Consider the following 23,458-nt stretch of genomic DNA (forward strand, 5'->3'; position numbering starts at 1 on the left):
AAAATTGCTGCTGGGATTAGTGCTTCACCATTTCTGGAAAGAACCCAGAATCTATGGAGAAGCTTTTTGATTCATATACCCAGCAATCCAGTTTCAATTTCCAATAGCCCTTAAACTTTGTGATTACAATTTACAATAGCAGAAAATAAGGGATTAGAATCCCTCAAACATCACAGCAGCACAAAATCTGGGATCTTCACCGCCCTATGCCTATACCACCGACCTTCACTCTCATAGCCAGAGCAAGCTTTCACTCTTTTAGTTTCATGGAGAAAACAAAAACTGAAAGATTTAGAATGATCCCACCAAAACTGAGAATACCCTTTCAAAACCCCGGGTTCTCAGCACGAATCATCCCCACCTATCTCCGCTATAAAAAGCGGGTTCACTGTCGTTGGAAACCAAGCCACAACAACCCAGAAACATCAAGCAAGAGATCAAGCTCTATCTCTGAACCTCTAGCCATCAATTCCTCCCAATCAACCTTAACCCAAAACCCAGAAATCATGCCATTGCTGGAACTCTCTCTCTCTGCTAAACTCCCAGGCATCTAACTTGTAGACCCCCGTACTTTTTCTTGTTTATTTTAATTTGTCGTATAACGTATGAAACTACGTATTCGTAAGGTACACAAGTATTCGCGCTTAGGTTAAGATTTTGAGGCCATTTTTAAAGGATTAAGAATTTAGAAATAAAATCCAATTTGGGTCTAGGAAACTATTTTTAAAGTATCGAGGCTTAGGACAAGCCCGGAAAATTTTCCCGAAAGGATTCGGTGAAGTGTCGGAGAAATAAGGATGTTTGAAGTGTATTTTTGGAGTGGGCTTAAGGAAAATTAAAAGGAAAAAGAAAATAGGAGCAGCCCAAGCCCATTGGCCCAAAAGGAGGGGCGAATTCGACTTTTCACAATTAAATTTGGGAGAGGTATTTAAGCATCTCATTCTCCAAACCCTAGCCACTCCACCTCATTTTTCATTTCAGCTTTCTCTCTCTACCCGAGAGCTTCTCTCTCTACCTCTCGCCGGAAATCGCACCGCCGCCGGCCGCCGCCGTCGCCGGAATCCCAATCCTCACCAAAATTTCCAGATTTTCTTCTCTTCATCCCCTCTTTCCATTTCTCCAACCAAAATCATGAAATTTAGCCATTTAACCCTCCAAAAACCCTAGAACCCGAAGCTAAAATTAGGGCATTTGTGATTTCTTCTTTCCAAGTTCAAATCAAGGTATTATCCATCCTAAACTAGCCTCTATTCCTTCGATCTATACATCTTTCTTATCAAATTCGGGTTTTTGATTTCCATTTTGATTTTTGATTGCATGAACCCGATTTCTCCTTAAACCATGAAGCTAGGCTACGGGTTTGGCAAGGATTTGTGGTAAGGATCTATCCATGCAACCTTGTTTTCGAGTTTTTGGTTGTGGTATTGATGTTGGACGGATTTGTAGGTGAAGAAGGCCAAGGAGGAGGATTTGGCCGTGAGTTTTGAAGAAGAAAGGGTAAGGAATGAGTTTTGGACAAACCCTTGAATTTTTAGAATTTATTTGGTTAATTTTGATTTTTTGTTGAGCCATTGTTGTTGTTGGAAAATTGTGAAAATTGAATCTTTGAGAAGGGTTTAATTAGTAGGATTTTATTAGCCTAATTTTCAAAGTGTTGGAATTTTGGTGTTGAAGATTTGGTGATTGTTGTTGTGTTATTTTGGCCAAAAGAAAAAGAAAAGGAAGAAGAAAAGAAATGTGTTTAATTTGGAAGAAAAGAGTAAAAGTTGGATTAAATGAGTTTTACCTTGGTAAAGTGGTAAAAAGTGAAGAAGGTGAAAGTAAAGGTAAATTCGGTAAAAAGGTAAAAGTGAAAGTGTGGAGGTGAAATTCTTGGTAAAAGTGAAAAGGTGAAAAAGAGAAGTAAATGGGTAAAAGTGAAAGTAAAACTTTATTTATAATTATTTACTTATTTATTTTTAATAAATAAGAAATAATGGTAAATAAATGAATATTTGGTCAAAAGTCAAAGTCAAAGGTCAAAGTCAACTCCGAGAGTTGACCAGGGTTGACCGACCTCATAAAATGTGAGGATCGACTCGACTTTGGTCGCTCGGTTGGGTGATAGTTTAGTGAAGCGATAAGGACGTTTTTCCTTTTTAAGAAAGAAGTTAGTTTCCCAAATTGGTAAAGGTTGAAAGAAATAATAAATGGTCTCATTGAAATAAAAAGGATTAGTATGCGCGATTACTTAAAGTTGATCATGATGTTTACCTGGATAATTACTTACAAACTAAGTAATGGTTTAGGAAACACGATCGTTAAGGAAGCTTAAGCGGAAAGCATCAGAGTGTGGAATACGCCGACATTTTCTAGGTAGGGTGAGCTGTTTCTTCCTTGTTAGAGGCTTTTCGATATATGTGGAATGCTCTAGTATAATATTATGTTGCCTGCAAGTATATTTTTGGTTGTTCATTAGTCGAGGCCTCGTAATACTTGTGTTTTCATAACTGATAATTGTTGATTGCGAAAACCGAGGCTAGACTTGCATGTTGAGATACTGTACCCTTTGTATGTTTGTGTTTGTGACCTGAAAGTGAATGGGACCTAGACACGTAGATTCCTAGGGATCCCACGGTGTCGATAACCGTGAACCTCCGGAGGGGGCTGTGCTCCTATGTTTGTCGAGAAAAGGTGAATACAGACAGTGAACCAGTCATAGGAGACTCAGAACCAGGAAATGGACACTTTCGCTACGTGTAGTCACAAGGACTATAGAGTAGTTTGCTGGTTCTCGAAGGATGACGGACCAGGTCGGTCACCGATTTATTTTGGTTTAGCCGGCAGGTAAGTATCTCGGAGCTCCAAGTTGTGTGAAGCATGCTGCATATGATTTCCTGAAACAAAACAACTATGATTGTTTTTGTTTGCATTTGTTTCACTTGATTTTACAAATGCGCGCGATCTATATTCTAGTAGCTATGTTTTCCCTATTAGTTTTCAAACCTAACTAAGGTTGGGTTGGCCCCTATTGGGCTAGCGAGGACGAAATGCTCACCCCTACATTTCAGGTTACAACGAGGTCATTCCGGACGATTTGGATTAGAAGTGAGTCGTTGGTTGAGTCCGTGTGTTGCTGTTCCTGTTGCTTGAAGTTCTTCCCATTTGGTACTCTATCGATTTACTAGCTTCTCTTTCAATGTTGAACTCTGTGAGGTCCGCCTACCTGGGAGCGCGCCTCACCCGTTGTCTTATTGTTGTTGTTGAACTTCCCTTTCATTTCGGTTATGATGTAAGCCCTAAGGCATCACAGTGCACTTGCCCACTTTATTTTGAAGCATTTCTAGACTTATTAATTTAAATGTTGGGTTGTTGATTTAAAGTCTTAAAAATTGTTTTTGGTCTCCTATTTTCTAAAATTTGCATTTTCAACAGGCCTTGTAGTATTAAGTTGGTAGGTCCACGGTACGTCTACGACGTATCGAGCTCCTATTGGCTTAATATTACGGCGCTGTGGTATACCCATTCGGGTCGCCACATAACTCGCACACCATATCTACCTATAAGTTCCGTTCTCGTGAAATTAACTCCAATCGCTGCTGTTATCATCTAGTCTAATAGCTGCTGTTATCATCTAGTGGGTTGCAACGAAGTTGTTCTCAGGTCCAACCTTTGAACAATTTTGGGCCTAGTCTCGCTTAATCAAGAGGGTCTTGCTGCAAAAGGTCCAAAAGACAAAATCACCCTCACATTTTTGGCGACTTCACTGGGGACTAGGCTGTGACCTGTGAGATGGCTCCACCACGAAGAAAGAGGAATAACAGCAGCATGCCTTCCCAAGAGGAAGAAGAGCACGTTGATTCTGTTTCCAGGCATGAAGAGAAACAAGATCAGGAAGAAAGGCAAGAGGAGGAGGAAATCAGTCCTGCAGACTTGGCACACATCCTCATCACTTTCGGCAGGACTCAAAAGGAGATGGTTGACACCATGAAACAATTGGTCAACTCAATCTCAGCAACAAAATAGCTTGAGCAACCAAATAATGCAGAGTAGCCACATAAGGTTTCCCATGAGGACTCTGCTGCAAAAGCATCTGACAATCAGAAGGCACCTTCTTTTGTTACCCAAGATGATGTTGTTGCCATGCTGGAAAAAGAATTGCGCCGTAGCTCCGAAGACTGGAAGTATGCTCCTCAACTCCCTTATCCTTCAAGCAAAATGCATTTGGCTTATCCCAAAAATTATGAAAGACCCACCTTTACTCTTTTTGATGGGAGAAAGGGCAGCCCAAAAGAGCATATTAGTCGATTTCTCGACGCTCTCGGCCCTCATGCTAGCAATCATAATCTTAGGCTGAGGGAATTTTCTAAAACCTTCACTGATCGTGCATATACTTGGTACACCACCCTAGATCCTGGTTGCATTCGAAGCTGGGACGAAATGGCAGGCAAGTTTTGTAGAAAATATTTCCAATATGAGGAAAGGGTGACCATTGCACAGCTGAATAACACTCGTCAAAAGACGGGGGAAAACCTGGTGGATTTTGTTTGTTACTTTCGTGACTTAGCTTTGGATTGCTATGATGAGAAGGATGAAGAGTCCTTGGTGGAAATCTGCATCAGCAGCATTCTGCCTGACAGGGTTTATTTGGAAAACATCGGCATTGCTCAATTTTCCAGATTAATTGAAGCTGTGAGGAAAACAAGCATGTCAGTTAAGACCACCACAAGTCAGAGGAGTTGGAGAAACAAAAAAGACACAACTTAGAGGGATGCACATCAAGCTCTAATGGTGGATGAAAGGTATTTGAAGAGGAAGGAAAGGTCTGGAACTATCCCGTAGTCCCTTGTACCGATGAAGAACTTCATGCTATTCTTGATACATTGTTTGCTGATGGAGTGATCAAACCCATGCAACGAGAAAAACCCCCCACCATGGAAGAAAAGAAAAATCCACGCTATTCCCGTTATCATCAGATAGTGGGACATCCTACCCTTGCTTGTCAAACCTTGCGAAGGATCCTTCACGCAAAGATTGATGAAGGTACTCTCGAGCTCCCATCAAAGAAGCAAGCTAAGATGATGATCCATTGCCGAAACGTCATGGAAAAGGGCTATGTGATGTCATCACTGGCGTGGGAGATGACGCCTTGGATCAGGATAATGGATCTTGGGCATTGTGCGAATATCAAGGTCCCATTGATCGGGCTTCTTGGCAACAATACTTCAAGACCTATGGTTATGATAATCCATGGTTATGCCAGGCAAGCTGCTGCTGAAGCCCTGATGAACGTATCTGAAGCATTTGGCCCACAATGTTTTGTTGCCGGGAGTGAGACACAAAGGGGCAGGAGCTTACTTGGAAGACAATGCTATTATGTTTACCGACAAAGACATGGAAGTTGCTTACCCAAATCACCGGAGACCACTCTATTTGGAAGCACAAGTCAATGATGTATTTGTGAGACGAGCCTTGGTAGACACAGGGTCTTCCCTGAACATTATATCTCTCCAAGTGCTCAATGCCGCAGGAGTTTCTCTGACTAAAATTGTGAAGGCAAACATGGCAATTACCGGATTTGGAAATGGAAGTGAGCAGGCTGTAGGATACAGACTACTAAACCTCAAGGTCGGACCAATTCAGTCTCTTACCAGATTCTTATGTTGTTGATGCTGACACGAGTTACCATGCGCTGCTGGGACGCCCATGGTTGAACAAGCATAAGCTCGTACCTTCCACTTACCACTAGTGTGTTAAGGGGAGGATTGGACTCAAACTTGTCAGGCTGCCTGGAAATCAAGTACCATTCCACCGGTCAGAAAGTCATCACGCTGAGGCACAATTTTATAATGAATTCACTGACGGAGAAGGATGCAATCTGTCCAAAGCCGCAGGCACTCCTTTACCCACATGGCTTGACATTCGAGATCTCAGCAACAATGAGCTTGCAATGCTAGTAAGACAACAAAGCGCCTATGCTCAAGCATAGCAGCCGCAATGTTCTCGAGTGGTGCTGCCAGATGGCCGCACCATATATCGCTTATGACTTGTTGCAAGGCCTAACCATTCATTATGGGAGGGCCCCAAATAAGCGGGTGCCATGGAATGTGATCAAATTCAAGAGGCAGAAGGGGCTTCCACGGTACCTGAGAAATTTCCCCTTCAAAAGGCGATGCCAGCACCAAAGTGTATGCAGGACGGAAGTGCTGCTGTGGCAGAAGAAATGGAAGAAGTGAACTTAAGTGATGATTCCGCTGTTCAGAAAAATGTTTCCATCTCCACCCATTTGTCACTTGAAGAAAGAAGCTGCCTCATCTCTCTATTAAAAGAGTATAAAGATGTTTTTGCCCGGAGTTATGAGGAGATACCGGGATTAGACCCGAATCTGGTGTGTCACACTCTGAATGTACAGTTAGGAGCGAAACCAGTGGTGCAGCCGAGAAGAAATTACCATCCTAATGACGAGCAGCAAATCAAGCAACAAGTTGAAAAACTCTTGGCCTCTGGTTTCATCAAGCCAATGAAGCACCCTACTTGGCTGGCGAATATTGTCCTTGTGAAGAAAAAGAATGGTCAGATACGAGTTTGTGTTGACTTCAGGGATTTGAATAAGGCTTGTCCCAAAGATGAATTTCCATTGCCAAACATGGATGTTCTCATAGATTCAACCTCAGGCCATGGTATGCTATCATTCATGGATGGTTTCAGCGGGTATAACCAAATTAAAATGGCCACCAGATATGTGAAAAGACGGCTTTTTGCACACCATATGGGAATTTTTACTATACAGTCATGCCATTTAGCTTGAAGAATGCTGGCGCCACTTATCAAAGGGCAATGACAACATTGTTTCATGACATGATGGGAAAAGAGTGGAGGATTATGTCGACGAAAGTATTACAAAGATGCAGAAAATATAATTTGAAGATGAATCCAAAAAAATGTGAATTTGGGGTGTCTTCGGCGAAGTTTCTTGGTTTTGTGGTGCATAGTAGAGGCATTGACGTTGATCCTTGCAAGATTCGGGCCATTGCATCTCTCCCACCACCCTCAAGTCAGAAAGAATTGAAGAGTTTCATGGGAAGATTGTCTTACATAAGACGCTTCATACCTGGTTTAGCTGCTGTGATCAAGGCATTCACGCCTCAGTTGAAGAAAGGGAACAAATTTACATGGAATGCTGAATGCAAAGAGGCTTATTTGAAGGTTCAGCAGCTTATCACCAAGCTCCCAACCATGAAAGCACCAACTCCAGGCATCCCCTTTGTTAATGCTCAAAGTCTGGCGGTAGCCAAACTTCCGTTTAACGCGGGTCCGACTGGCGGACCGCTACTCTGTATGCTTGGTAATTCCTGCTAGCTGCCAAGTGAAAGACAGGGCGTCAGAGGGAGACCGCGTTGGGCGGTCTTCACTTCTCCGATGCCTAAGTCAGTTGATATATAGGCAGCATAGTAATAAATGAGAGTTAATGCGTAATTTAATGAAGGGAGAAGAGAGGACCTTTTATAGGTGAGGAGAGGTCTGATTTTCTCCTTGTTTTCGATGTGGGACTGAAGTGCTTCAGTTCCCAGTTTCAGTAGCTTCTGATGCCGTCTTGGCAGAGTGCGTGGCGGCGCGTCAGCGGTGATCCTGGGGAACGCTTGTGCTCAGGCCGTGGTCCGCCTGGCTGCCTATCTGTGGGTTACTCCTTTGACGATAGTTGGTACCTCTGGCGGTACGATGAGTGTGTCTGATTATAGCTAATTATGCTTTGCAACGTACATGTAGGTACAAGTCCCCCAAGTCCCCAGTCAAGGAGGGCAATCTTGGTTGGGGAGTTGATCGGCGGTATGAAGTGTTTTCTTCCGCTAGACCTTTGTAAAAGCATAATTAGCGTCAGTGCGTTGTCAACCATGGATATTACTGAGCAAACGCTTTATACCCTTTCGGGTGGGCCCCTGCTAGGCCCCCCAGGGAGTCCCCCACTCCCCGGCTAAGATGGACCTCCGGATGGTCGCAAAATTTGTTTGGTGAGGGGGAGCTGCACGGAGCAGAGGGTGTTGGGTAGCGAACCCAATCTTTAGGACCCGAGTGACGGGGGTCAACGTACCTGATCAGGGTCGTCGTAGACTGTTGACTAGTCCCCGTGTCCCGTAGGGACAATCTGACTGTAATGCCGCGTGGCGGTCATTTGTCAGAATGAGGCGTGGCCTCGGGATCCGCCGCTGGCGTGAGTCCCCCCGCTGGTTCACAGCAGTAAACAGCGTCCTGTGGACGTGTTTTGGCGTTAATTTATTGAGCGGTACCGCGCTGAACAAAGTACGCGACTTGCCAGATAAAAGAGGTTTCCGCTAGAGGTGTGTAGCGGAAGGTGCCCCGTTTGTATGATGACAAGGGAGAAGTTCCGCGGTTGGGAGACTTCGTGAATAACAGCGAGTGAAAAAGTTCCGCTGGCGAGGTTCCGCCCAGCGGAGATGGTCACTTGGAGAGAAGTTCCGCTGGCGGGGTTTCGCTCAGCGGAGACTCACTAAGAGAGGACAAGGGAGAAGTTCCGCTGGCGGGGTTTCGCTCAGCGGAGACTCACTTGGAGAGGACAAGTGAGAAGTTCCGCTGGCGGGGTTTCGCTCAGCGGAGACTCACTTGGAGAGGACAAGTGAGAAGTTCCGCTGGCGGGGTTTCGCTCAGCGGAGACTCACTTGGAGAGGACAAGTGAGAAGTTCCGCTGGCGGGGTTTCGCTCAGCGGAGACTCACTTGGAGAAGGGCGTACCCTGGATTGCTTTCGTGATACGCCTTGACACGTGGCAAATACTTAGAGGGTTAGCGTGTGGAGACGCGTCTCCTCAGTCCGGCCGTCTTCTCGTCATTAATGCGAGTAATGATGGATTTCGTAACCGAGGCGACGCCTCGGTTAACCCGGAGGGTTAGCGCGGACAGGGGACACGTGTACGGCTGGGGTGTGATGTCGTTTTCTAGCGGACGGCCCAAAAGCTTCTGACGTTGACATAAAAGGGGGGGAACGTATGGAGAAAGGAGATCAGAAAATCCATTCGAACTGTTTGTCGTCTTCAAGCTCTGCCCAGCCGAGATTTGCAGAGAGTGCCGTGCGGTGGTGGAGTTGTCGTGGTCGGAGAGACGAAAAAGTTCCGTTGTCGGGGCACAGCGAGTAACAGCACGCCAGAGAGTTCACGACCGAGGTGAGTGTTCTGGTTATCCTTCTCTTTGGTTTCGTGCTTTTGTCGATTTATGGGTTTGGTGTGTGTGCCTGGGATGGGTGTTTGAACTGGGTTTCTTGATGCTCGTCGGGGGTGTAAGATGAAATTTGAGGGTAGGGGACGGTGTTTAACAGAGAGTTGTCAGTTAGGGTTTTGCTAGATGGTTGAATCTGGGTTGAGGGGGGTTGTTCATGTTTTGGTAATTTCTGGGGAGTTGTTCGTGGTGTTTCTGATATAGGGGTAGGTTAGATCCTTCTGTGGGCTAACTGATTTGGGTTTTAGGGTTTGGGATGGCCAACGTCGTAGAGATCTCGAGCAGTGTGGACTCCGGGTCTGACGTGTCAATCAGTGCGGCGGATAGGGTTTTTATTGACTCGTTGCGTCCGTCTGCCCGTGCAGGAACCTCACTGCCGGAGCCGTTAGACATCGAGCCGCTGCAAACCATACCCTGGGAAGTTGTCATGGGCCGTACGTCGCGACCGGAGAGTTCTAGGGCGGGTGAGGAAGCTGCCGCGCAGGAGAGGAGTGAGGAGCGGCTAGCAAGTAATAGTGCCGCCAGTGGCTCCGCTGGCGGGGGAAACGTGACGGGGGAGGAAACAGAGTCAGCGTGGGTTCTCCACGATGGGACCCCCGTCGACGAGGCGGGAGGGCGGATGACTGCCGCCGCGGTCAACCGGCTGAAGCGGACATACCGTTTGCCGGGAGTGGTGAAACTTCGTCAACCGACGGCGGAAGAGAAGGCCTCTATCCTTCCAGCGGGGTTCGCCGCCGTTCACGAGGCAATATTCCGCCAGGGGGTGACGTTGCCGCTAGTGCCCAACCTGCAGATCCTGGTGTGTGAGTTTGGCCTCGCGTTTGGGCAGATCTGTCCCAACATGTGGCGGTTGATGCTGGCGATGAACTCCTTGTGGCGGCTATCCGGGTGCGAGGGGCCGACGGTGGCGGAGGTCTTGCACTTCTACGAACTGGTGTACGTTAAGCGCCACGGTTGTAGGGGGCAAGTAAACTTGAGCCGCCGGCAGGGAGCGCCCAAGCTGATAGAAAATTTGAGGGACTCGATGTCCTACTGGCGGGGGACGTTTTGCGTGGCGACGACGGGGTGGGAGTATCAAGCGGAGTCCAACCAGGGGGAGCCGACGTTTAGGATTAAGTCGGAGTTTCAGCCAATCCGAGGTTGTCCGTCGATCTCCGCTGAACATAGTTGGCGGTTTAATGTAGATATGTTGCAATCGTTTGACTGACACCTTCTGTTGTTTTACAGCGGGACTGCGCTACAATCTGACGCGAGAGGAAGAGTGCCGGGTTGCGCGCATCAAAGGTTGTTGGAAGAACCGCAATTTGTTGGACTTCCGTCTCCTCACCGGCTGGGAGCTGTTGGTCGATCAGCAGCTGACGCGCGCTATCAGTAAGAGATTTCCGCCACCTTGTGTCGCTTGATAACTTGGTTAAAGCTAACGGTTGTTTGCATGTTCTCAGAGACTCCGCCAGGCAACAAAGCGAGCCGTGACGCCTTTGACAAAGCCATGGACCGTGCGGAGATAGAAAATTTCCTGGAGACAATGTATGCTTCAGGCGAGGCGGCCCAGATGACAGTGGTGAACCCCGAGACGCTGGAGGTGAGCGCATCCGAGGTTCCGGTGACGCTGCCCATGCCGCACCACTCGCACCTAGGGGCCGACGGTCTGCCCAGCGTGCAGGTGGATGGGCAAGCGGGCGGGGGGAAAAAGGGATCCTCTGCCGGGCCGCAGAAGGAAAGAGTGGTTGCCACTCGACGCGGGCCACAGAAAGAAAAGGTCGTGGCTCCAGTGGGGGCTGCTGCCGCTGCGGTGGGGAGACAACCGCCGAAGGGGACCAGGGCTGCGCCCACTGGAGATACCCGGTCGATCCTGCGGAGGCGGCGCCAGTGTGATACGGACGGGGAGGAGGATGAGGACGAGACCCTCGAGGTCCACAGGCAAAAGAGGAGCCGACAAGACCCGTCGAAGGCTCCTGTGACGGCCGAGAGAGAGAGACCCGTGAGCGATCTGGACTCGTTCGCTGCCTTCACCGAGTTCATGACCGACAGCGAGCGGGAGTTTCTCTACCACTTGTGCGAGCGGCTGTCGTTCGGCGGTCTGGCAGGGATGACGCGGCCAACGGCGATCGAGCAGTCGCCCTTCAGCTCAGCCTTTGGGCATCTGGCGGTTGGGCTGCATGAAATGTTCTCGGCGGCCTACAAGCAACCGCGCATTGAGGGACAGCTCCGAGAGGAGGTGAAGAGGCTGGAGAGGGAGCTGGCGGAGGCCAAGGACAGGCTGGTGGATGTGGAGCGACGCCTGATGAAGGCAGACTGTGACGCGGCGGACGCTCGAGGCAAGCTAGACGTCGCCATCCAGCGGGACATAGAACGGAATGATCAAGTCTCTCAGCTGGAGCAAGACAAGGCCTTGCTGCAAGAGCGTGTGACCGCCAAGGAGAAGAAAATTGACATCCTGCATCGGGAGTCTGCCGCCAGGCAAGGGGAAGTGAAGAGATTGGAGGGAGAGTTGACCCGGCTGAGGGATGACGGAAGCCGAGCCGCCGCCGCCGCTGTGGAGAATTTTAAGCAGTCGGCGGAATATAAAGACGCGCTGAATGAAGCGGCGAAGGCTGGCGCCCTGGCGAATGTCGAGCTGTTGCGAGCAAAGGGTGCAATTGATTGGGCCAAGGCGTCCCTGCCCAAGGCGCCGCAGGCAAAAAATGTAGCGCCGGCGAAGAGACCCCCGCCAGTACCCAGTCCCCCCGCAGGTGGCAGCTCAGGCAGTGGGTATCAGACTCCGGCGGATGGGATCATTCAGACGCCAAGTCCCACCGCTCGAGGGACCGACCAAGCAAGCCGTGAACAACCGTCGCAGGCGACGCCGAGGCCAACCCCTGACATGCCGGACGTGCCCTGTTTTGACCGTGTAGCCGCTGAGGCTTTTCATATATGTACTTGTGTTTGTTTTTTTTTTTTTTGAATGTAAGGAACAATTTTTTGGGTGGGGAGTCCCAGCCCCGAATATATGAAATATGGAACTTTTGACGCTGTGTGATGACATGTCTATACCGCTAGAGTTTGACTTAGGATTTTCTTTTGCAATCAATGAAAAATTAAAGGAATTAAGATTGGTCCAAGTGCACAACGTAGCGGACGAGGTCCGCTGACGATTGCCGGCGTTGCCAGCTGCCCTCAGTGCTAGACTTGGTAACAATGGTTTGAATAATTCCTCATTTCATTGATAACTGACTGGTCAGCGTTAACAAAAGTGGGGATGTACCCGTTGGGTAGCTTCCCTTAGCTAAATATTAAACAAAAATTTAGCTAAGTCAAGATGCTCCTGGGTAGGGACACGACTATTTGTAGTAATACCGAAGGTGTTCGGTGTTCCAAGGGTGGGTCGTAGTGACGCCATCCTTGTCCATTAAGTAGAAGGTGCCTGGGCTAACGACTTCTACTATTTTATACGGACCTTCCCAAGTTGGGCGGAGTTTTGTTGGTGCTGGAATGACTTCCTTCATTACCCAGTCCCCCAGTTGGAGGTTCCGGGCTTTGACTCTGGCGTTGTAGAAACGCGAAACTCGTTGTTTGTTTTGCAGGTTTTGCAAATGGGCCCTGTGTCGTTTTTCCTCGAGGAGGTCCAAGTCCAGGTTGATGCCATCACCGTTAGTCTCTGGGTGGTAGCACTCGACCCGGGCGGTGGGTTGAGCTACCTCGACAGGCAGAACGGCCTCAGTTCCGAACGTCATACAAAAGGGGGTTTCACCAGTGGCGGAAGATGGAGTCGTCCTGATGGCCCAGAGTACTTCTGGAAGCTTTTCCGCCCACAAGCCCTTGGCAGTGTCGAGTTTCTTTTTTAGCAGCTTCTTGATGATCTTGTTTGCCGCCTCGACCTGGCCGTTAGTTTGTGGGTGGGCGACAGAGGCAAAGCTCATCCTGGTGCCCAGATTGGTGGTGAATGAAATGAGCTCCTCATTGTTGAACTGTGTGCCGTTGTCTGTAATGATTGTGTGTGGGACACCATAGCGGCAGTAAATGTTTTTCCAGAGGAAGTGAATGACTTTGGCGGTAGTGATGGCCGTCAGTGGCTCGGCCTCTATCCACTTGCTGTTGTAGTCGATAGCGACAATGATGTACTTGAACTGTCCCTTGGCGGTTGGGAATTTTCCCATCAAGTCGAGTCCCCATGTAGAGTGGACCCATGGACCGATGATGACTGAAAGTGGTTCAGCCGGCGCATGTGGGAGATCGGCGAACTGCTGGCATTTGTGGCAAGATTTTGACACTTGCCGGGCGTCCTCGCCAAGCGTAGGCCAAAAGTAGCCCTGTCGCATTGTACGATTGGCCAGGGATCTGGCGCCCGAGTGGTTTCCGCACTCCCCGCCGTGAATTCCTGCCAGCACGAGCTTTCCTTCCTCCGGGGTCAGACAGCGGAGGTTGGGGTGAGTGAACCCCTGGCGGTAAAGCTTGCCATTCTGGATATTGTAGCGGGTTGCTCTCCGCTGGATTTGGCGTGCCTGGACTTTATCCTCTGGTAGTGTGCCGTTGCGCTTGTATGCAGTGATTTCGTCCATCCAGCTGGGGTTGATTTCAATGTTGAAGATCTCCGCTAGGGTTTTCGTGATGCTTGGCTTATCCAGGCATTCCACCCTTGTGTCCGCTGGACTTTGATGTGGTTGGGCGGTTGCCAGTCTTGCCAGGGAATCAGCCTTGGCGTTCTTTTCCCTGGGGATTTGTGTGATGGTGTGAAAGTTGAACTTTTTGAGCAACGTTTTGACATATCCCAAGTATGCCGCCAGCTGCTGGTCCTTTGCCTGGAAGCTGTCGTTGACCTGGTTAACGACTAATTGAGAGTCGCTAAATATGTTGACGCTGTCAGCCCCCGAGTCAATGGCGAGAAGTAGACCGGCGATCAGTGCCTCGTACTCCGCCACATTGTTTGAAGCTTTGAAGTTGAATTTCAACGCGTACTCCGCGTTCAGTCCCCCGGGTCCTGTTAGGATGACTCCGGCGCCGCTGGCCTTGGTGCTGGCGGATCCGTCCACATGTAGGCTCCAATCTGACTGGAGGGGACTCGCCTCCCCGACGGTTACCACTTCCGCTCCAGGTACCATCTCTACACCGGGTTCAGGCTGACGATCGGTGAGTTCAGCGATGAAGTCCGCCACTGCCTGGCCCTTTATGGCGGTTCTTGGTTTGTATTCTATGTCGAACTCGCTGAGCTCGATGGCCCACTTGCTGAGGCGCCCCGAGTGTTCAGGGTTCTGCATTACTTGTCTCAGCGGTTGATTTGTTAACACATGGATTGTGTGGGCCTGGAAGTACTGGCGGAGGCGCCTGGCGGCAACGATAAGTGCAAGGGCCAGTTGCTCCAAGGGGGAATACCTTGTTTCTGCTCCGTTCATGCCTCTGCCGGCGTAGAACACCGGGAGCTCATCCTGGTCTTCCCTTCTAACAATTGCGCAACTTACCGCTGATGCAGATACCGCTAGATATATGAATAGGGTTTCTCCTTGGACAGGGACGGAGAGGAGAGGGACTGCCGCCAGATATTCCTTCAGGCCCTGGAACGCCGCCTGACATTCCGGATTCCAGTCGATGACCTTCTTGTGCGTTGTTTTGAGGAGTTTGAAGAATGGGGCACACTTGTCAGTGAGTCGAGAGATGAATCGAGAAAGGGCGGTTAACTTGCCCTGGAGGCACTGGACGTGCTTCTTGTATTCTGGGTCCGCCAGGTCAAGGATGGCCTGGACCTTGTCTGGGTTAGCCTCGATGCCCCGCTCGCTGACAATGTATCCCAGGAATTTGCTAGCGGTGACTGCAAAGAAACATTTTTCCGGGTTGAGGCGCATGCCGTAGGCCAGGAGAATGGTTACTATGATCCTGAGGTTTGCCATATGTCCGCCGGCCTTTATGCTCTTAACTAGCATGTCGTCCACGTAGACCTCGATGATTTTTCCCAAATGCTCCGCAAACATGGCGTTCATCAACCGCTGGTAGGTGGCACCGGCGTTCTTCAGACCGAAAGGCATGACATTGTAGCAGTAGAGGCCTTTGTCGGTCGTGAAGGTTGTGCATTCCTGGTCGCTGGGGTGCATTTTGATCTGATTGTATCCGGAGAAAGCGTCCATCATGCTGAGGAGCTCATGTCCGGCGGTGGAATCGACCAGCTGATCGATTCGGGGTAGCGGGAAACTATCCTTTGGGCACGCCTTGTTGAGGTTTTTGAAGTCAACGCACATCCGCCACTTGCCGCTGGGCTTTTTGACCATTACCAAATTTGAGATCCACTGGGGATAGACGACTTGGCGGATGAATCCAATGTCCTGGAGCTTGGCGACCTCTTCTCCGATTGCCCGATATTTTTCCTCATCGAAGGCCCTCCGCTTCTGCTTGATGGGATAAAAAGAGGGTTTGATGGTCAGTTTATGAGTGATAATCTCAGGGGAGATACCTGGCATGTCCGCGTAGGACCATGCAAAGACGGAGGCGTTATGACGTAGGAATTGAATGAGCTCTGCTTCAACTTCTGGATCTAGTTGGGCGCCTATACGGACCGTCCGTTCAGGGTGCTCGTCCGAGATGCAGACAACCTTCAAGGATGTGTCTGGGTTGACTGGCTCCTTCCTCACATACTTCTCCTCCTCATCCCTAGGGTCCTCGAAGATATTTGGTGGCGGTGCCTGGTTTCCCACCGTTAGGACATCATGGCGGCGTGTTGACCGTGCCATGGTTGTTGAATAACACTCGCGCGCCAACTGCTGGCTTCCCCTCACACTGCCTGTGCCGTTAGGCGTGGGGAACTTCAGGAGAAGCATGTACCCGGCGATAATGCACTTAAGCTTGTTGAGCGCCGGTCGTCCGAGGATGGCATTATATGAGCTGAGACAATCAACGATTATAAATTCTGTATGTACCTCCGCCATACACGGACTAGTGCCAATAGTCAACCGCATGTAGTCAGAACCGAGCGGCTGTGTGACGTCACCAGAGAAGCTGAGCAGTGGCTCATGATCCTGGAGCAACTTGTTATTCCGCTTGAGATGGCTGTAGCAACCACTGAAGATGACGTTGACAGCGGACCCGCTATCTACCAATATTCTCCCTACTGAGAACCTACCAAGAATGGCATCGACCAAGAAGGGGTCATCATGGGGTAGGTGCACCCCGCGCTCTTCTTCCTCAGAGAATGTGATAGGTTCCCAACCAACCTTTGGGACCTTGGCGGATCTCTCGTAACGGATGTTGCAGACTTCCTTTGGGTGATTAACGCGTGCGTAACGCTTTCTGGCCCTGTGAGACAAGCCCGTGATTGGAGCACCGCCGTCGATTGTGTTAATGCGGCCCAACGTCTCTACGTTGGCGATCACTGGTGGCGGTTGGCGTACCTTGAACTGTTCCATCTTGCCTTCACGGTACAAGGTCTCAATTGCCGTCTTGAGTGCGTTGCAGCTGTTGGTATTGTGGCCGCTGTCCTCGTGGTATTTGCACCATCTGCCGGTGTTTTTGGGTTTGCCCGTCTTTGGGTATTTTGCTGGAGGAGGTGGTGGGATTTGATCCTTGCACTGATTGTATATTTCCTCGTACGAGGTTGTGAGGACCGTGAAGACTGCATACCGCTGAGAAGACTCCGTTTGCTTGTTGCGGTTATCCTCCTGGGTTGGGCGGTTGCCCTTGTGGTATTGATCCTTCTGCCGCTTGTTCTGGTAGTGGCCCTGTGGCCATTCCCTCTTCTTGTCAGTTGGTGATGCGGCAGGTGCTTTGTTAACGGTTTCATGCTGACTGGAGGTGGGCTGTGTTGCCTTTGCTGGCGTTGCCGGTGGCGGTGGGACTTCTCCATATGTAATGAATTCCGCCTGGGCGTGAATGACCGCCTCACTCATGATATGGTCATATGCCGCATTTGGGTGATTGTAGTTGAGGTGATAGAGGAATGGTCCCTTGAGGAGTCCTTGCTTGAAGGCCGCCGATGCCATCGACTTGTCCAGATCGCGGCACTGAGATGCCGCCGCTCGCCACCTTGTGACGAATGCCTTGAGTGACTCATTCTCTCCCTGTTTGACTCTGAACAGCCGACTCGTGTTATGATGTCCGGCGGAGAGTAAGATGAACCGAGAGAGGAAGGTATGTGACAGTGCGTTGAATGAATCGATAGATCCTGGCGGACATTCGAAGAACCAATTCATTGCCTCTCCGTCCAATGTTTCGCTGAACAAGTGGCACAGAGTGGGGTCGTCAAATCCCTTATTGTTGGTGACCTTCTTGAAGGTGTCCATGTGGACGAAGGGGTCGGTTGCACCGCTGTAGTGCGACATCTTTGGAGTTTTGGCGTACGCGGGCCTGATAGCTTGTAGGATTTCAGCGGTGAAGGGTCCCGGTCTGGACGTGAAAAGTGGACTTTGAGTTGACGGCGCGGCGCCCGACTCCGCCCGGACCAGCCTTTGTTCCAACTGCTGCATCCTCTCCAGAATTTGGGCTGTTGCGTCGCCAGTGGGTCCGGCATATACACCCCGCTGGGTCTGCCTATGCCTTGGCGCAGGCGGACCATCCTCAGTTCTTGCCCTAATTTCCGAGCGGTTGGTGTGTGGTACCGACTCTGCTTCCTGCTCCAACATGAGTTGGGGAATGGGCGGTGGTCCCATCCCTAGTAGTTCAGGGGGGTCCAGCGGGACCTGCATCTGTACAACCGGTTCCGGTCCCAATGTACCAGCGTTGGGATGACTACGCCTTGTACTATGCGAATGCTCGCTCTGTACCGGGTTGGCGGTTCTTTCTAACGTCCTCTTCAGGTCGTCGAAACGTGACATCAGCGCGGCCACCTGTTTTTGGGCCTCGGACTTCTCTCTGCGCTCCTCTTCACGTTCTCTGTTTGCCTTGTGAAGGTCCGCCAGTGCCAACTCGTACATGGCGGCGAGGTCCTGGCCTGGTGGGCGGCTGCTGCCTGGATCCGTCTCACCGCCGGGGTTGGTTGGGGTATTGAATAGTGCGCGGTTAACCCCTACCGCTGGATTGGATGGTTGAGGGATGGCGGACTGGTCTGCCTGCTCATCAGCGTTTCCCCCGCTACCGCTAGTCATGGTAGTTGTGATGGGATGACCTCTTGTTCAAGGCTTCCCACAGACGGCGCCAATGTTAATGCTCAAAGTCTGGCGGTAGCCAAACTTCCGTTTAACGCGGGTCCGACTGGCGGACCGCTACTCTGTATGCTTGGTAATTCCTGCTAGCTGCCAAGTGAAAGACAGGGCGTCAGAGGGAGACCGCGTTGGGCGGTCTTCACTTCTCCGATGCCTAAGTCAGTTGATATATAGGCAGCATAGTAATAAATGAGAGTTAATGCGTAATTTAATGAAGGGAGAAGAGAGGACCTTTTATAGGTGAGGAGAGGTCTGATCTTCTCCTTGTTTTCGATGTGGGACTGAAGTGCTTCAGTTCCCAGTTTCAGTAGCTTCTGATGCCGTCTTGGCAGAGTGCGTGGCGGCGCGTCAGCGGTGATCCTGGGGAACGCTTGTGCTCAGGCCGTGGTCCGCCTGGCTGCCTATCTGTGGGTTACTCCTTTGACGATAGTTGGTACCTCTGGCGGTACGATGAGTGTGTCTGATTATAGCTAATTATGCTTTGCAACGTACATGTAGGTACACCCTTAAAAGTATATCTAACCTCTACCAATGCAGCCGTGGGAGCATTATTAGCACAAGATGGTGAAGCTGGGGAAAAATTTCCTATTTACAATGTGAGTAAGCTTTTGAGAGGAGCTGAAACACGCTACCCCAAGGCAGAAAGGCTTTGTTTAGCACTTATCTATGCAGCACAAAGGTTACGCCACTATTTTTTGGCTCACAAGCTTCAACTAAAGGTGAAGACAGATTTGGTCAGATATTTGCTGATAAGACCAATGCTGTTAGGATGCCTGGCAAGATGGCTGCTCCAGTTGTCTGTACTTACATGAGCATTTGCCAAGCATAATTAGCTATAATGAGCCACGCTCATGCTACCACCAGCGGTACCAACTCCCACCAACGGAGTGACCTACGGAAAGACAGCTAAGCAGGCTACCGCCTGAGCCCCGGCTCACCCCCGGATCACCACTGACGCTCCGCCACGCGCCGCGCCAAGATAGCATCAGAAGCTCCAGAAGTTGGGAACTGAAGCATATCAGTCCCACATCGAAAACATGGAAGAGGTCAGCCTCTTCCCCACCTACAAAAGGTTCTCTCCTCTCTCCTCATTAATTACGCATTTACTACTTACCTACTGTTATACTGTCAACATAAATACATTGACTAACTTAGGCATCGGAGAAGAGAAGACCGCCCAGCGCGGTCTCCCTTTGACGCCCCCTCTTTATTTTACTTAACAGGTAGCAGAAGTGTTGATTACATCACGAGTAGCGGTCCGCCCACCGGACCCGCGTTAACTGAGATTTAGCTACAGCTGAATCTTAGACATTAACATTGGCGCCCTCTGTGGGAATCCTTGAACAAAAGGCCATCCCACCACAACAATCACCATGATTAACGGTAGCGGGGGAAACGCTGAGGGCCAAGCAGATCAGTCTGCCAACCCCCATCCCACTAACCCCGCGATTAACGTTAACCCAGCGGTTAACGTTAACCGAGCATTATTCAACACTCCGGTCGACCCCAGCGTGGAACCCTAGGGCTCATCCCAGGTCCCGCTGGCTCAAACTGCAGCGGAGGCCCGACCGGGCAATATTCGCCCACCAGGCCAGGATCTCGCCTCTATGTATGAGCTGGCATTGGCGGACCTCCACAAGGCAAATAGGGAGTGCTAGTAAGAGCGCCGAGAAAAGGTCGAGGCCCAAAAGCAAGTGGCCACGTTGATGTCAAAATTCGACGAACTGAAGAAGGCGCTGGAGGCAAATGCTAACCCAGCGCAGAGCGAGCAATCGCGGAGCACCAGACATAGTCGACCCAATACCGGCGGATTAATACCCGCTCCAATCATATAGATGCAGGTACTGCTAAACCCACCCGAGTTGCTGAGAATGGGACCACCTCCCCTGCCCCGGTTAATGCTAGAGCAAGAGGCGCAGTCGCAACAACGCACCAACCGCTTCGTAACCAGGGCTAGAATTGAAGGAAATCCTCTTACCCCCAGGAGGGAGCTAGTGCAGCCGAACCTCCAGGCGGAGCCCACTGGCAACGCAACCGTCCTAATCCTGGAAAGGAGGCAACAATTAGAGCAAAGACTAATCCGAGCGGAGGGAGGCGCCCCAGCGCCAATTCCAAATCCGCTCTTTGCGTCCAGGCTAAGGCCATTCACCGCCAGGATCCTGCAAGCCGTCAGACCAGCACATGCAAAGACTCCAAAGATGCCACATTACGGCGGCATGAATGACCCCTTCGTCCATATGGACACCTTCAAAAAAGTCATTAACAACAAGGGATTTGATGACGCCACACTCTGCCACTTGTTCAGCGAAACGCTAGATAGTGAGGCAATGAGCTGGTTCTTTGAATGCCCACCAGGATCCATCGAGTCATTCCGTGCACTATCAAACGCTTTCCTTTCTCGGTTCATCCTGTTGGCCACCGGACATCACAACACAACTCAACTGTTCAACGTCAAGTAGGGCGCAGAGGAAACATTGAAGGCATTTGTCACCAGGTGGCGAGCGGCGTCATCTCAGTGCCGCGATCTTGATAAAACAATGGCATTGGCAACCTTCAAGCAGGGACTTCTAAAGGGACCATTTCTCTATCATCTCAATTACAATCATCCAAACGCCGCATATGACCACGTCATGAGCGAGGCCGTCATCCATGCACAGGCAGAATTCATCACATATGGAGAAACCCCACCATCACCGCCAACACTGGCAAAGTCCACTCAGCCCTCCTCCAGCCATCAGGAGAGCGCTAACAAAACCTCTGCTATGCTGCCAACCGATAAGAAGATTGAGTGGCAATAGGGCAACTACCAGAGCAAGCGGCAGAAGGACCAGCATTACAGCAAGGGCAACCGCTCATCCCATGGGGATAACCGCAACAAACAGACAAAGTCCTCCCAGCGGTACGCAGTGTTTATAGTCCACACAGCCTCGTATGAAGAGATATACGACCAGTGCAAAGAACAGATTCCGCCACCCCTCCCAAGAAAGTACCCAAGGGTGGGAAAGCCCAGGAACACCGGCAAGTGGTGCAAATACCACGAGGACAGCGGTCACAACACCAACAACTGCAACGCTCTCAAAACGGCAATTTAGACTTTGTATCGAGATGGTAAGATGGAACAGTTCAAGGTACGTCAACCACTATCGGTGGTCGCAAACATCGAACCCATGCGTCGCATCAACACCATCGATGGTGGTGCTCCGATCACCAACTTGTCTCACAGGGCAAGAAAGCGCTATGCACGAAAGATCCCCAAAGAAATTTGCAACATCCGCTACGAAAGATCCGCCAAACTCCTAAAGTCTGGTTGGGAACCCATTACCTTCTCGGAGGAGGAGGAGCGCGGAGTGCATTTACCCCATTATGACCCATTCTTGATTGACGCCATGCTCGATAAATGGTCAGTAGGAAGGGTCCTTGTTGACAGCGGATCCGCTGTCAACGTCATCTTCAATGGCTGCTACAACCAACTCAAGCGGAATAAAAAATTACTCCAAGATCATGAGCCACTACTCTGCTTCTCCGGTGACGTCACACAACCACTCGGTTCTGACTACATGCGCCTAGTCATCGGCACCAGCCCATGTACAGCGGAGATACATACAGAGTTCATTGTTGTCGACTGCTTCAGTTCATACAACGCCATCATTGGTCGACCAGCACTCAACAAGCTCAAGTGCATAATCGCCGGATACATGCTTCTAATGAAGTTCCCCACACCCAACAACATAGGCTGTGAGAGGGGAAGCCAACAGCTAGCATGGGAGTGCGATTCAACAACTGTGGCACCGTCGACAAACCGCCATGAGATCCTCACGGTAAGAAACCATGTGCCGGTGACAAATATTTTTGAAGATCCTAGGGATAACGAGGAGAAATATGTGAAAAAGGAGCCTGTCAACCCAGAGACATCCTTGAAGGTTATCAGCATCTCCGACGAGCACCTTGAGCGGACAGTCCGCATAGGCGCTCAACTAGCCCTATTTTTCAAAGTCCTGAAGAGGACCCACAAGAAAAAGGTTGAATGGACCCCAGACTGCGAGGCGGCATTCCAGGGTCTGAAAGAATTTTTGGCTGCAGTCCCAATTCTGTCCATTCCTGTGCAAGGCGAGGTACTGTACATTTACTTAGCGGTATCCCCGTCGGCAATAAGCTGCGCCATTGTTCGGCGGGAAGTCCAATAGGAGCTCCCAGTGTTCTACGCCGGCAGGGGCATGAACAGAGCGGAGACAAGGTATCCCCCCCTGGAGCAGCTAGCCCTCGCACTCATTGTCGTCGCTCGGCGCCTCCTCCAATACTTTCAAGCCCACATAATTCATGTCCTAACAAATCAGCCGCTGAGACAGGTAATGCAGAACCCTGAACACTCGGGGCGCCTCAGCAAGTGGGCCATCGAGCTCAGCGAGTTCGACATTGACTACAAGCCAAGAACCGCCATGAAGGGCCAAGCGGTGGCAGACTTCATCGCTGAGCTCACCGAGCGTCAGGTTGAACCCAACACAGAGGAAGAACCCAGAACGGAAATGGTAACCGCTGAGGAACCAGCCCCCCAGCAGTCAGACTGGAACCTACACATAGACGGCTCCGCTTGTGCCAAGGCCAGCGGCGCAGGAGTCATCTTGACAGGACCAGGGGGACTGAACATGGAATACGCATTAAAATTCAATTTCAAAGCCTCAAACAACATGGTGGAGTATGAAGCGCTAATTGCCGGCTTACTCCTCGCCATCGACTCGAGCGCTGACAGTGTCAACATATTCAGCGACTCCCAGTTAGTCGTTAACCAGGTCAATGACAGTTTCCAGGCCAAGGACCAACAGTTAGCGGCATACTTGGGGTACGTCAACACGCTCCTAAAAAAATTCAAATTTCACACCATCACACAGATCCCCAGGGAAAAGAACGCCAAGGCTGATTCGCTGGCAAGACTAGCAACCGCTCAACCACACCAAAGTCCGGCGAACACAAGGGTGGAGTGTCTTGACAAGCCAAGCATCACAAAAACCCTAGCGGAGATTTTCAACATTGAGGTCAATCCCAGTTGGATGGATGAAATCATCGAGTACAAGTGCAACGGGACACTGCCAGCGGATAAGATCGAAGCACGACAGCTCAAGCGGAGAGCAACCAGCTACAACATCTAGAATGGCAAGCT

At 50.3% G+C, this 23,458-nt stretch overlaps 1 protein-coding gene and 1 long non-coding RNA gene across 3 annotated transcripts; both read left to right on the top strand.

Annotated features, from left to right (window-relative positions):
• The first annotated feature begins 986 nt into the window (after positions 1–986).
• On the top strand, positions 987–3,317 carry LOC133713755 (uncharacterized). Of its 2 annotated transcripts, none has more exons than XR_009848235.1 (5): positions 987–1,223; positions 1,348–1,376; positions 1,447–1,497; positions 2,289–2,355; positions 3,051–3,317. It is a non-coding gene; the product is annotated as an uncharacterized LOC133713755 (long non-coding RNA). The 2 variants fall into 2 exon arrangements; XR_009848236.1 differs by having other exon boundaries at positions 1,352–1,376.
• Positions 3,318–3,771: 454 nt separating this feature from the next.
• On the top strand, positions 3,772–5,432 carry LOC133716276 (uncharacterized). Its single transcript, XM_062142984.1, has 3 exons — positions 3,772–3,978; positions 4,084–4,671; positions 4,782–5,432. The coding sequence occupies exons 1-3, from the start codon at positions 3,772–3,774 to the stop codon at positions 5,430–5,432; spliced, it is 1,446 nt and encodes a 481-aa protein (XP_061998968.1).
• The last annotated feature ends 18,026 nt before the right edge of the window (positions 5,433–23,458 follow it).

Source organism: Rosa rugosa, chromosome 6 (assembly GCF_958449725.1).
Source record: "Rosa rugosa chromosome 6, drRosRugo1.1, whole genome shotgun sequence".
Classification (NCBI taxonomy): Eukaryota; Viridiplantae; Streptophyta; class Magnoliopsida; order Rosales; family Rosaceae; genus Rosa; species Rosa rugosa.